Source organism: Patagioenas fasciata, chromosome 13, assembly GCF_037038585.1.
Source record: "Patagioenas fasciata isolate bPatFas1 chromosome 13, bPatFas1.hap1, whole genome shotgun sequence".
NCBI lineage: Eukaryota > Metazoa > Chordata > Aves > Columbiformes > Columbidae > Patagioenas > Patagioenas fasciata.
The window spans coordinates 16,075,472-16,090,569 of NC_092532.1; the positions used below are offsets into that span (position 1 = coordinate 16,075,472).

The 15,098-nt window shown below is 52.8% G+C and overlaps 1 protein-coding gene across 5 annotated transcripts in view; it reads right to left on the minus strand.

Moving 5' to 3' along the window:
* The window catches only part of CPNE2 (copine 2), a 47,918-nt gene that overhangs the window by 31,441 nt on the left and 1,379 nt on the right, over positions 1-15,098 (minus strand). For all 5 annotated transcript variants that reach the window (XM_071814271.1, XM_065848258.2, XM_065848257.2 and 2 more), the window contains exon 2: positions 4,671-4,867. In XM_071814271.1, the coding sequence (XP_071670372.1) occupies positions 4,671-4,838 (168 nt within the window). In that variant the 5' untranslated portion in view covers positions 4,839-4,867. The remainder of the gene's footprint in view (positions 1-4,670; positions 4,868-15,098) is intronic.

Genomic DNA, 15,098 nt, shown 5'->3' on the forward strand with positions numbered 1-15,098 from the left:
GCACCCCAGGTCCCCGGGCAAGACTTCTGTGGAAAGCAGCCCCGTGCTGGCATCCCTGGGCAGCATCAGGCTGTGGGACACTGGGATGTCTGCCAGAGCTGTGGACTCAGAAATAAGTCCAGCAGAGCAGAAAAAACGCCCTGCCAAAAAAATAAAAAAGGAAATGCATACCTCAGTCCCAAAGAAACCCATTCAGCACAGGAGGCAGGTTTTGGAGGGACTGAGTGGAAATGTGGTGAGTTTGCTATATATACCAACTATCACAGCGTTTTTTTTAAATTGGTCACTTAGTCTATATTAAGTGCCAAGAAGCAACTGAAGTAAATGCTGTGTTCCCAGAATAGCCACCTGCTGCACTCCAGGGAATCAAACACAGCAACACCAGAGGGCTGTAAGCTGGCCAGGGCCATGCAGCTTCACATAGATCATTCCTTTTCTGCTGCCATCCCATACAGAAGGAGCCCAAACACCTGCTCAGAGATGCGTGGACCAGGGGCAGTGGGCATCCACCAGCTCTACCTTATTTCAGCAGCACAACACAGGCAAATCTGCTTTCAAGCCTAGGAGACTGCACAGGCAACAGAGATGGATTTTAGCTCTTTCCATGATCTCTGAACTACTGGGAAACTGGGCACTAAGGGAAACCAGTCCTCTCGCTCCCAGGTGCCAGTTAAAAGGAGAAAACTTGAGGTTCCGTCTCCAGCTTTGCCCTGGAAGGGCAGCCCAGGGAAGGAGAAGAGAAATCCAGACAACATGTCTTGAGCTAAGCCTCCCAATGATGTGGCTTCCTTCAACACCCACATTAAACAAAGCATTTAATCCCCTGCCTGTTGCCAGTGCGAAGAACAACAAAATCACGAGCCCCAGCTGCTTGCCAGCCATGGTTTGGTCTTTGGTTTGATGCAACACCGGTCACCTTGCCAGCAACCATCACGTATGAGGCCTCTCCACACCACCTCCGTGTGCCATCAGTTCCTGCCTTCCCTTCGCCCCCAAGGCTCCCCCATCTGCATGCCCTGTAAAGAGCAGAGGTGGCTTTGCCACCCAAGAGCAGAAGAGCACAAGGCTTTTTAAGAGGCAAGCAGCCTAATAGAAGATTTCTGTTTAGGTAAGACTCTTGATTCCACAAATCAAGCATGAAACTGGGAAATCACCTCCAATGCAGCCCTTGTGTTCAGTGAATGCCGTCAGAAAGTCCTCCAGCGTTGGAAGGGAGGTCGGCTAGAGACCTTCAAGCACCCCCAGCACATGGAGACACTTGATGCTCCACCACTGGGAGATGCTCTCCCAACACCAAGGCAAGCTGGTGCTGAAGGCGCAGGGCCAGACGGGTGACTCAGAGTGGCACAAAGGCAGCGGCACGGCTGAGTCATGTGTCCCCACTCCCAGCATCACAGGCCAGGGCTTTCATGGCTCCTGCGAGATGATGTCATTGGACACAACATTTAAACATCACCCATCTTCATGTCACTTCTTGGCCTGTGGTTTATTGTCCCTCCTTTCTTCCCCCACCCCCTCCAAGGCTGATTCACAAAGATTTTTTTAATTCCTATTAAGCTCAGCAAGGCAAAATAATTGTATTTGGGAACAAATGTGACAGCTAGAAAGAACAGCAAGCAGAAACCTTCCTGCTGGCATCAGCTGGTGCCTCAGTCCCACTGCCCAGCTCAGACACCAGCACCACCATGACTGGGACTGATCCTGGAGAAGGAGACCCAGCTCCTAAGCCAGGTCTGACAGCAGGGACATGTTGCTGACCTGGTGCAAAGGACGCAGGGGCAGCATGGTGGGATGCCTCTGAGCTGCTGCTGTCCCCATCCATCCCCTACATTACAGCTATGTTACTCAGGCCACCACTTTTGGACAGGAAAGAAGTTCAACTTAGGCCAAGGCGCATGTCTGTGCAGCCAAAATCCACGCAGGACAATGCAGGAACCCCTGGGGAAGCTCTGAACCATGGTGGCATGAGCTGCCAAGGGTTCCACCAAGTGCCCCATAGGGTGACGCTCTCGCGGGTGAGCCCACCTCTCCTGGTCCTCCCCGGCACACAGACACAGCCCAAACCCACACACCCACTGCCACATAGTGGTTGCGGGAGGATCTCGGTCCTGGCTTTGCCCCCGGTGTGCTGGTGGCCTGGGGCCAGCTTGGTGGCATGGAGCAGGGCTCAGCGTGCAACACATTCACCTCCACTGAAACCACAGCAGCGCAGCGCCGAGCGATCTGCCATTCAAGGCTGACGCCCAGTGCCTTTCTTATATCTGGCCAATTAAAAAGAAGCTAAAAACAGCAGAGGAAAGAAAAAAAAAAAGAACACAGACCACACATTTGTATTGGAAAAGATGCTTTGGAATCAAAACTGCTGGACTGAGACACTACTGACAGCAAGAGAAATTCCTGAAAAGTACAACCAGGTCAAAGAGATGACACCTATCAAGGCGAGAAAGCTCATTAGTCTCATCCAGCCTGCTGAGCAAAGCTAATTGCAGACCATGGCAAGGTGAGGTTTGCCCTACACCCTCTCTGCTGACAGTGAGATCAGCTGCAGGACACTTTAGGTGATGCCCACTGATTCACCAGCTCCTCAGCCAAGCACTCAAGGCTGCCCGGTCAGTCCAAGTCTCTGAGAAATGAGACCCTACTGTCCCAGGAATTGGGAAGATTTTTGTTTGGCTTATGTGACTTTATGCCCTTTGCCTTCTCATTTTGTGCTGCATCCAACACCAGCACTTGTATCGATTCATCACACCCCCATGCTCTGCTTACCTGCTCCCTCCAGACCAACCAAAAAGAGGTCTTGCACTATCTACAACTGCAATTATAAAACTAAATCCCCATTTTTTTTCTCCAGGCATTTTAGCCCAGAGTCTTTCCCACTGTATCCGTAAGGTTTTTCCTAGTCACAGAGTTAAATGCTCTTGCACAGACTCTGGAGTTTGAATTCATGACACCAATTTTATCACAGACAGCACCTTGGCCGACTCGGAGGAGATGATGACTATAGCTTCTCCACGTGAGATGCTGAACAGTCAAGAAAGCACCATGAAAACCGTTCTTAGGAGTTTCCGATCCCCTTTGTGCACATCCCAACTGCAAAACCAGCCTGAGATGTGCATCTGCCTGGGAGACCCCCCAAGTGAGACCTCCTGCCATTGCAGCAGCACTGCTGGGGATGACCAAGGTCATGCTACTCAAAGCCAATTTGGGCACCTCTGGGTGAACCACGGTGCCAGCAGCACACACGCACCCAGTCCCTGACACAGCATACCTCTGTGACCCTTCCCCGCAGGAGTGGTATTTTCAAAGGAATGCACATCCAGTTGGTGGGAGTGCTGGGAAGCAAGCTTTTGGGATCAAGCCAAGGTTTTAGTTATGCTGTGAAATAATTCAGACAGCTGCTGAGGGTCAATTCCTTCGCGCTCCGTTAGCCTGGCTGGCAGCAGCCTCGTCCCGCTGAAGTGGAGGGCTGGGAACACCACACGAGGGCTCCTGGTGTGCTGGCTGCATCTCGGAGAGGACGGATTTGTCTGTGTTCACCCACCGTCAGGGATGACACAGCCACGGGATGTCCTCCTGTCCTTACAGAGCCCTTTATCAGCCGGGTCTAGCCCTGGAGTAAGCTTGTGCTGGAGTGGGTAGGGAGACTGAGGAAACGCATGCAGCTCCCAGCTCTGTAGCGCATATAAGGAAAATAAAAATATGGCCTCCCAAACTGCAGCAGCGTGTCAGGTGCTCCTCTGCCCACAGCCTCTGCTGAGCAGCAGAGACAACCAAAGCTGGCAAGGACAGTCAGAGGATCACAGACTAATTTGGGTTGGAAGGGACCTTTGAAGATCACCTAGTCCAACCCCCTGCCCTGGGCAGGGACATCTGCCACTAGGTCAGGTTGCTCAAAGCCCCATCCAAGTTGAGCTTCCAATGACGGGCATCCACAGCTTCTCTGGGCAACCTGTTCCAGTGTCTCACCACCTTCCTTATAAAAAATTCTTTATGTCCAACCACTTAAAACCATTGCCCCTTGTTCTCTCTCTAGAGTCCTTGTTAAAAAGTGTCTTTCTTACAAGCCCCCTTCTTGAAGGATGCCACAGGTGTTCAGAGCACAAACTGCACTGGACAGTGTTCTTCCACTGGACTGACCTGCCAGGCCATCATCCAGGACACTCCTGGTCCCAAAAAGAGCTGCTCTTCAAGAAAAACCCAAAGACCAGCTTCCTATGCAACTCAGGGTCCAAGAACCACTTATCTTGACTCACCTATAAACATGCCCCATTGCAAGCAGGACCTCACAACATCTAACAGTCACATGGGATCAGCACTTCAGGTACCCAAATCTGAAGTATCCCCAGCTTACAGCAGATTGAGAAGGGGCTGGTAGCACTCTGAAGGTGACAAGATCCTTTCACACCTGCCATGTGCCTTGCCAGAGGTTGGTATTTTGAGATCTGCAGTTGAGTTGAACCCCCAGCACAAAGCAGAAAGTACAGACAGCAAAAGGACCAGTTGCAAAACACAGAATAATTAACACACCAGCCCCAGTCTCAGGAGGAACAGAAGAGCTTCTGCCTTTTGCTTGGGGCGGAACAAGGACCATCCTTGTAGTCAAGCAAAGAGGGAGAAGACACAAGCACAGGTAAACCACAGGAGGAAATCCACAGAATTTCAGGACTTACCTCCACCCACTTCCCATTGACTTCCATGAAGAGGACGCAGAAGGGGTCAGATTTGGAAGTGACATCCCTGTCCAGAAGGTTTTGGCCGCAGATGGACAACTCAACTTTGCAGACACAGTACTGGGAGCCAATGGGCCCCGCCGGCGTGGGAGTCACGGTGTACGCCATGGGCTCCAGCGGCAGCAGCTCCAGGCAGTCTGTGGGACACGAGAACGGAGAGAAACCTCAGCGTGAGCAGAAAGGCACGAAACGCTTTGTTGGCACTGGTGGGTTGGGCATGGGCAGAGGGGCCACATCCAGAGCTCCGTGCTGCAAGTTACACTCAATAAGTTATGAGGCTTTCCTGGCTCCAAAGCTCTGCTCAGTCACCATCCCCACGTGGCCATCACACTAGGCAGATGTCCTGAGTGGGAGCCCAGCAGAGCACCTACAACCTGCCTTGGTTTTTTCTCCATAAATAACAGATTTTCAAAGCAAGGTAACATTTTCTACTCACCCCAGGGGGTCCCAACCTCTTCTCTCAGCATGCTGGGGCTATTTTGTGGGGAGGAACTACACTTCCTCACCATCTTCCAGCAGGAAAACTGGTCGTTGTCTGGCTGGTCCCAAGCCATGGACCATGAACCTGAGCCGTGAGGGCCAAACTTGAGCTCTGCCCCCCAAATCATCATAAGAAAAGGGGTGAGACCATAAGGATGAGTGGGGTGGAGGGCAGGTCCAGCCCTATCTCCACCCAGCTCACCAGGAAGCAGTGGCTCTGGCAACAGTTAAAAAGTGGCAACAGCTGGTTCACGAAAGAGCAAAGCAAATGTGACAAACACTGCATGACCTGGTGCACGGGATGATTTACAGGGCCCTGATGAAAAAAATCCCCTTTGTCATAAGAAAAGCTTAGCAAAAGTCTGCTACCAAAGGCGTTTTGCAGAGACAAATGTGTTTTATACCATTAGTAGAGCAAAACCCTATCCCACACAACAGTTTTGCCTTCTGATGCACAGTTGTGACGCACTCAGCAAAAAACACCAAAGGTGTTCAACAAAGAGAAAAAAAAAAGAGAAGAAAAAAGGTTAATTTATACTAATAAACCTTTGCGGCTGGGGTTGCTAGTGAAGAGACAGCTCTTTTCAGCATCTCCTTCAATACCTGTTGCCCTCTTTTTTCAGAGTGGCTCCTGGCTCATCCACTTTATCTGAAAACTCCAAACATCACCTGCCTCCACCTTGATAACCCATCTGCTGCTGTGTGCCATTGAAGCCGCAATTAATATGATTTGTTTATTTTGCCTGGGCATGAGTATTTACAAACACCGGCGCTGCCAGGAGCTGGCTGCTGCTCTGGCTCCAGGCTGGGATGGGGGACAGGGATGGGGGACAGGGATGGGGGACTGGGATGAGGTGACCCCAGCACGGCGGTGGCAGAGGGAGCTCTGGGCTCACTGCCAGCCGCCCTGAGCGCTTGGCCCCATCTGCAATGAATACTGAGCAGAAAACAGCTCCCACTTCCAAGGTGTTGAGCCCTCTATTCCTACCTGTCAATATCTCTGCTTGGCACTAAGTCACCCAAAACAAGCCTGATTTTAACCTGCAACAGTAAATACAAGTTATTCATCACAGCCTGCTGCACAGGACAAGAGCAGTGCAATCTTGTCAGCTCCACAGGAACACAGAAACATCTCCAGAAGAAGAAAATCCCCATCCTTGGCTGCACACACACACATGTACATCACCAAAACAGTACCTACGTCCCTTCCCAGACTGGAGTTTCCAGTCCCAGACCAAGCCCATCTTGGGCCATCACCTCCCGTTCACAGCAGCGTGACACCAAAACGGTGGCACACATAGGCAACCCTCCACCTACTGCAACTTCAGGAAGAAACACATGCAGAAGCAAAACTCCTCCTGGCTCATCCGCCCCAAAGCCCCTGCAGCTGCTGGGGTGACGGCTCTGAAACACCCGTCCCCACCAGAGCTGCTTCTGTGCCTCTCAAGCCCATGTTGCCGGTAGCAGCTAAAAGAAATATATATATATTTTTTTTTTCTTTAGCGCACAAATCATCTAATCAATGTCCTAAAATAGCTGGGCTTGTTCTATTTATGCTACTGCCTGTCTGCCTCTCCCTCCAAAAAGCAAACATGGGGAAGCTGTGCTGGTGTGGACCTGGTCCTGCCAGAGCAGGGAGAGCTGGGCTGGGTTTTTCCATCTCCCCTTCCCCCAAATCTCGGCGCCGTCTCACAAAAAGCAGAGACAGCTAATGACTCAGTGGAAAAAGCTTTTTCCCAGGGCTGGCAGGCACCAAAACATCCTCTTGGCACGCTGCACATCGCCCCTGCCCCAGCCCCTGCACTCTGCTTGCTGTGCTCCCTGGGGAGCGCACGGCTGGAACGGGCATGGGGAAGAGGAGACGCAGCCAGCACCTGCCGGGGCCACCTGAGGCCAAAGACCTGATGGGACTTGTGTCCCCTGCATGGACACACTGCCCACCCCAGCACCCAAAATCAGGGACCAATGGCCTCTCCCTGAGGTGCCACCCTAGAGAGCCTGATGCCACCTCATGGGTGCCAAGCACAAAATCCTGTGGTTATCCCTCCACAGGAAGGCAAAAGGCAGCGGAAAAATGTTGTCATCTCTTTCCCCACTATCCCAGTAAAGATGATTTTTCCACCAAGGAGCTGCTGGTCCAGCCAGCCAACCAGGGACAAAGACGCCAAAGAGATGGGCAGCAATCCTGAATCATGGTGCAGGCTCTCCTTCCCTCAGCTCCAGCCCTGGTATAAAACCCTAAGGAGCATAAGCATCCTGATTTCAGCCAAAAAGTAATTAGTTTAAATTAAAATGTCATTTTCCCAGCCAGGCTGGCTCCTCGAACAACCCCACGGAAAGCGTAATGCTCAGACAGGCGGCAGGAGCAGAGGGTGGTGATGCCAACTGGGCATGGCCAAGTCTGCAGGTGCCACCATCGCCCATCCACACACACCATCCTGTCCCAGGAAACGGCCCCAGGGCTGCAGTCACCTCCCCTCCCGCTGTGCTGGCATGGACCCAGCATCGGCCCTGGGGCCAGGCGGGGTCGGTCCCCTCCAGCCTTGGCAGCAGCCACGGGTCCCCACGCCTCAGAGGCTTCGCATTTGAGACACCACCAGGCTTCAGCGAGCCAAAGGCACTTTAACCCCTCAGCAAACACTTTAAATTCAGGGCGGGAATTGCGCTGGCACTGAAAGAGCCGGCTCGTCATCATCTGTATTCCAGTCTCTCCTCCTTTTTTTGTTCTCCTCTCCCTCCATTTGCCACCCTGAACAAGGTCCTGCGACTCACTTGGCATCTGCGGACAAGTATTCTCCCAACGTACAATCCCAGCTGCCGGCTTCGTTCCAATCGCACAGACATGTGGGCTCCTGCCAAAACACAGCCAGGCTGACAACGAGAGGTCTCAGGGACAAGCACGAAGGTCTGATTGCCCCATGGTCTCATCTGCCATCAGGCACAGCAGATGTCTGAAGAGACGTCCTGCAAGAGCAGGACCAGGGTGGAAGGACATGGTCCCTAAATCCTGCCTGGGCGCTGGTTTCTAGGATCTCCTGATCCAGATACACCTTTGCACTTTGTAACCTTCAAGTGGTTTTTCCTCCATGACTTGGTCACCTCCAAGTCACTCTGTGTCCACAACGTCCCACAGTGAGGGGTTTTGCTGCCTGGGGGGCACACAAGCCCTGCCGCCACCCAGAATATCTGAGATGAACATCTGGGAGCCACAGAGCAATGCACACAGATGTTCTCCTCCTTCTCCTCCTCACCTCATGGGCCCCCCGATCTCTACAGCAGATCCCCAAAACACATGCAGAAGGGCTGGTTGGAAGCCCTGGGATCTTTTGTCCCTCTCTTATCTGAAGGAGGAGGAAGGGAAGGAGTTACCTGTTTTGCAAACTAACTTCTGCCCTGGAAGGGTCCCCTTCTCTCCACAGAAGAAAAGCCCCACGAGAAACAGTCGCTCAGGCCACACTATGGCCCCATTTTAAGCATTAACAGGAAAAAAAATAAAGCTGTACTCTAAATGAAACCTTTGGGGGCTTTTTAAATGTTATTAGTGCTGTCAAACTTCAGCAATCCCCTCTCCTTAAGGAAATAAGATTTATTTTCACAGAGAATGCCACGCATATTTGAAACAGCCCCAGAAGTACCAATACCCACCAGTGATGCCATGCAAAGTCCCTCTGGGTCCCTCCTGGGGATGTCCCTTCCTTCCTTTGGGATGACCTGTGATTTCTGTAATGCCCTACAGAAGTCACCCGTGACTCAGTTTACCCCACTACAGCCCACTGAAATTGTAGAAGCAAATCTCCTTTCTGGAAGAGGAGAATGAGAGCGATGAGTATCAAACAGGTGAATTTGGGTTCCTACAAAGCACATATCTGAGCTCACAGGCAGCGAAGGCACAGCGGGAGAGCAGCGGTACCTGAGGGAGGATGAAGAGCAGGTGAAAATGGGCTGTCAGAAGACTGAAGCAAAGAAGAGGAGTAGAAGGACACAGAAATCAGTTGCCCAGAGCAGCAGAAAAGCCAAAACGCAACACTCACAGAGCTGGAGATGCCAGGAAAAGCTGGGATGTGCTGTGACAGATGCCCGACGCAGCTCCTTACGCCGTTAAAAACCCGCACCGGCCGCTTTCCTCCCTCCCGTCAACAAATACAGTCTCCTCCAGAATTATTTTGCAAAGCAAAAATGTTTGCTTTTCAGTCTCGCCTAGGCAACACGGTGGATTCGCCAGACTGCATCTGGTCTTAATAACAGCCTCGTTACCTTCCGAATGCACATGCAATTAGTCATGTACACAGCCCTGAGTTGCTGGTGCCACCAGCAAATGCCTCTGCTGCGGGTGAGCAGGCTGGGGCGGCAGAGAGGGGATGCTCGCACATGAAAACTCCCTGCAAGGAGGTACCTTGGGTACCCGCACCATCAGAGGATCTTTGTCCCACACGCAAAGCAGGGAAGGGCTGAAAACTGCTTCTGAGCATCCCAGCACGGATGGCACGGCTGAGACTGAGCTCACATTCCTAGAGATCTGTGGCAGACCTGGCAGAAGGGGATGCCCAGGCTGGGCTCTGGTTTCCAGGCTGCCACACTGTGAGTCCCACAGTCCTGCCTGATGGAAGAAGAAGCCAAGGGCACCGTGGCCCCCACCTCGGCTGTGGCACACAGCCCTCCCTCCACAGCCAGAGAGGAGGGGGCCATCCTGTTTTCTGCTTTCTTCAGACCCCTTCCTTGGGCACAGCCCCTCGCTGCTCCGTGCCACTTCCCCTCTCCTCAAACTCGAGGGTCTGATCCAGGGCTGCCTGTGGGGATTTAGGACTGTGAAGAGGGTTGTCAGCAGCTGGAGCCAGGGAAGAGGCTCTGAAGAAGCCGGGTGGATGGAAGTAATAACCCTCCTGCCCGATCAGCAAGCGTGGGGGTCTCCCTGTGCTGCCCATGAAGCACAGAGCTCATCAGCACCATCCACTGCTCATCTCATCTTGAAAACATCATCATCTGAAAAGCCACTCCAAAGCACTTCCCCTGGCCAGACCAGAGATGAGGCAGCCTCCACAGATCTCAAGCACAAATCCACCACCTCCAGCTGCCCCTGCCATCCCAATGTGTGTCACCACAGCTGCTGGACACCAGCATAGAAACCAGCTCATGAGGAAGGACCCGCAGGGCAGGAGCAAGACACAGTCCCACCCTGCTCTGCAACCCCCTTCCTGGCCTGATGATGTCCCCAAGAGTCCCTCTGCATCCTCCCATGGCACCACCCAAATCTGCCACCCTGGCTGTTTCCCCGGCCTGAGTGGACACTGGAGGTCCCTGGGGCTGCTCTGCCCACACAGCCGCCCTATAGCTCAGGGGAGCTGCTGTCCCTGGGACAAGGGCATCGGGAAAGGCGAGAGCCCCTGCAGCAGACCCAGACCTGTGCCACAATCTCTCCAGGGTGGAGGTCAGTCCCTTCATCACTGTAGGGACACGGCCACTGCCCCGTCACCTTTGCAGGACCAGAGGATGGGACCCACATCATCACAGAGGGTCTCACACCCACGGGGTCACCGAAACTGGGGATCTCATAAGCCAGGGATGTGCAAGCAAAACCAAACACCAGGATGTGCAACCAGTGTGCCGGCAGCCGCGGGTGGTAGAGCCTGCCCTGCACCGGGGGAGCAAAGGGAACCGCTTTTGTTCTCCAGCCCCCTCCAGATGAAGTCTGAAAATGTCATCACACTGCCCCCCGCCAAGTATCTAAAACCACTTACTGGCGAGAAACCACAAGCCCCGAAGAGCAGGAGAGCCGAGTGCTCTGTAGAGGACAGGCCCCCAGGCTCCCAGCAGCAACGGTGCTTCCGCAGTTCTCCCCCCGTGGAAAGCCAAGGGCTCTGGCCCTGCAAGGGAAAGCAAAACTTGCTTCTCCACACCCAGCGTGACGTGGGAGGGAGGCAGCACCACCGCTGACAGGGGTCTGGAGGAGCTGCAGGGACTGAGCGCATTTTGGGAGAGTGCTCAGAAAACCAGAAAGTGGCAAAAAACACCACACAAAAAAAGTACTTCCTCTAAACCCCAGAGAAAATAGAGGGGCTCTGATGGCTGCTACCAGACAACTGCACGCTGGGTGCTTCTGCAGGAGGCAGAGCTCAGCCGTGTCGCATGCCCTGTGCCTGCTGCATGCCCCACGGTTGCTGCGTGCCCTGCACCCGCTGAGTGCCCTGCAAACCCAAATGTCATCTCAGGAGCAGCAGCAGCTCTGTACTTGCTGCTCAGAAACGGAGAAAGGGCGAGCAAGGGGCAGGGCAAGACGAGAGCGCAGCAGCGTCCTCCGTTAGGGAGCGCAGCGATGGCCGAGCCGCACAGACTGACCCCGTTCCAGTCTCCGCTGGCAAGCGCGTATTTGGCTCAGATGTGCTGAGAAGATTGCGCGATTTCACTTGACCACAAGGTGCCTCTGGGGCACAATTTAGGGAAATCTGTGATTTAGGGCAGAAAACATCGTGATGTCACTGTGAATCCCAGCAATCGCATCAAACCCTGCACACAACCATCCTACAAAGCAGACCCAAGGAAGAGGTTTATGCACTGCCGTTTCCTTCCCTTCGCCATGCTGGAGCAGAAAACACGCTGCCCAGTGGCCAGGAGCAAGCGGGAGGCCGAGCGCTGCAGGCAGCCCGGCACAGGCAGCACACACTGGAGGCTCACCTGAGAGGCAAATGCCAAACACAAATCTCTTACCTCCCCGCAGCAGCAATGCTCGTGTCAGACACGTGCTCCGGGTGGGACAAAGAAGCAAATCAGGAGATGCAGCGAGGGACGACAAGGCTCTCTCAGGATTTTGGGCAGATTGTATCTGCTAGCAACTGCATTCAAACTTTCCTACTCCAATACGACAGCAGCCGTACAAGCTGCTCGCATGACAGGCGAAATACATCTGCTTCAACAACCAGTAAAAGCAGATTTGGAGGAAGAAGTTGACTTAATTACAGCCAGACCCTATGACGTGTAAAGGAGCAGGGCAGCGCCGTGCGGACGGCTGCAAAGGACGCGCAGCCAGCGGGCTCCCTCGCAGGTGCAGAGGGAACCTCCTGCACTCCAAGTGCGCTGAACGTAAACTGGCTGTTTAACTTATTAAAGGCTTTTCTAAGTTACTGAAAACAAAAATGCTGCCTTTCTGAATTTTAACTGAATTCCTATTTTTAGCCAACACCGTATATCACACGTGAGAGGGGAAGAAAAATCAGCACTGATGAGAAATACCTTTAACTGCTTTCTAACAGAACCACATGCTAAAACCACAAGCGTGCCAGCCAGAAAGCCAGCGGTGGACATGCAGGTCCCTCCATCCACGCAACATTTCATCCCCGCAGCAGCCAGAGCTTCAGAGCCATTCCCTTGGTAACGTAAATAAATATTAATTAGCAAGTAGTTATGTGCAATGGCGACACCAAACTACAGAAAGCACCACTGATGTCCCCAGGGCCCGGAGCCCACCTGCACCCTGCACAGAGGCCACTGTTGTCGTGACAATCTGAGCTTTTCATAAAGAACTGGGTGTTTCCGGCCCGATTTGCAGCAGAGCGGTGCTGCCGCTTGACGTGAGAAACTTTGCCCTGAAACCGATTTGTATGCCAACGATCCAAAAAATGCAGCAGTTTACATTGAGAATTAAGTCTGATAAATTCCCGACTCCTTCCCAACAGCTTTAGACACCGCTCAAGGGAATGTAAAACTCAGTTTAAATGGTTGCACAGCACTGGACTTGCTGTCAATAATAAAAGTTGCATTTCTAGCTCGTCTCATTTTTAAAATTAGCCTCACGACGGCTGATGTTTCTTCCTGAATCCTCGGCTTCTGGAACCATGTGATGACGGAAAATCCAGGGCTGGGGGGAAGGAGACTATTCTAGATGCAAGTTTTTTCCTGCTGGCTACAGGCAGAGAAATCTGACCCAAAGCCTCAGCAAAAGCAGCAGGCAGACAAAAAGTGGAGCCCTTCTTGCTGAATACTACACTTGCTTGTTTTTCTGATATTTTAAGAATATTATTATGATCTCCAAACTCACCTTAGTTCCTGGGAATTACTTTTTCCCCTGCTCCTGTGATCCAAACAAGTATCCTCGCAAAACCAGCCGCCAGGAAACTGAGCCAAAGCGGCAAAAAGTGATGATTCAGGTCCCTCAACAAATATTTTACAGAGGTTTAAAAGACAAACTGCAAGATTCCGGCGGGCTGGGGAGGGAATGAGTTCCATTATTTTTTTTCACGCTGTTTTGTGGTTTTGCACCCTGCCAGGAGCACCATTTTTAACACCTGGCTACTTCACCATTTCAGAAAATTTACCTTTTCTTCCCCTTTCCCCCTGCCCTGCCTCTGAACACAAGCAAAGGCTCTCACATAAAGAGCTCCTTATGAGCGCTGGCAACCCCAAACCAGGACGGGAGACTGCAAGCGTTGCTTTTTCATCAATTAGCTGGGTATTACGTTCTCGGCACACCGACAGCTCCTGGAGAACAGGCCCTGATTTATGGTGGTACATGCAACTCCAGCCAGCTTTCCCCAGCCGGAGGTTTCCACTGGAGTCAGTGGGAAACTCTTTCTGCTGGGTGTACCGGGAGCAAAAGAAGTTGTTGTTCCTCCCAGACTCTTCACACACCACATTTTGACTGCTAAAAGACTAACAAAGATGATGCAACTCCAGCATACCAGCGGGCAGACTAGTAAACCTGGGGGTAGCTGGTGGCTGCTCCAGCGCTGCGTCACCCCGTTTTAGAGCAAGGCAGCAGGATGGACAAAGGATGAGCGGAGATGACTGTAAGGGGATGCACAGCAGAGACCCCACCCCCCAGGGCAAAGAGAATCTTCACATGCAGCTGAAAACCCAGCAGGGAACCCAAACAGGATTCTCCCATACTGGAAACCCCATGCCCCTCACCTCCAGCACAGAGTGGCCAGGCACCAGGGTCCCCAGGCTTTACAAACTGCACCGGCTTGCGAGGAACCGGCACAGGGTCCCTCGCTGCCCACCAGCGCAGACCCCAGGAGTGAGGATGTCCCCAGGGCAGGACGTGCTGATGCGGCTCTAGATGATCTCATTTCTCCTTAGATCAAGCTCAGAAAGGCAGCAGGGAGGGAGAAGCATCACAGGCAGCATCTCAAATAATACCAGCAGTTGTACAACGCTGTTCACCCTCACATTGCTACAGCGCGATGTCTGCACCCTGTTTGAGAGATGCAAACCATGACCCTGACCCGGCAGGTCCTGGGAACCGCGGGGCACACGCCGACGGTGCCGGCACAGGCAGGCTGCCCACAAACCCCCTCCCCGGGGCAGTGAGGGACGCCGGGCTCTCCGAGAGCAGCTCCAGGACTGTTTGTCTACCCAAGCCAAGTGCTAGGGGCTGCCTACACCACGGGTAGGTGCAATTTTGGGGACACCTGGAAGCTTCACCGGGTGCCTCACCTCCACACTATCCCAATCAGAATGCTCCATAGGCAACAGCAGAGAAAAAAAATGCACATAATAAGAAAAATGTATGTCCCAGGCTATAACACAGCTGTAACTAAAGCAAATGCAGCGTTTTCCCGAGGTCACTCCAGGAAAACATCCTCCACCAACTCATTTCATCAAAACAGATCCTTTCCACACGCCCCGAATTTTTGTTCCCAGTCTTCTTCCTCCCATCGCTCTGCTCCCTGCCCCCCGACGGGCTACAATGGGATGTGATTTCTGGACTATAATAAAACATTTCCCAACACCCAGAAAAAGCACAGAGGCGTCTCACGGTGGCATGAGAGCTTCCAATACCCGAGCTGGCAGCAGGAGGCTGATGCCGGAGATGCGGAAGCGATATCAGAACTGAGCGTCCCTGAGCTGTGCCTGATTCTGACTCCAGCTTCTCCAGCAAGGTTCAAGTGCACCTCC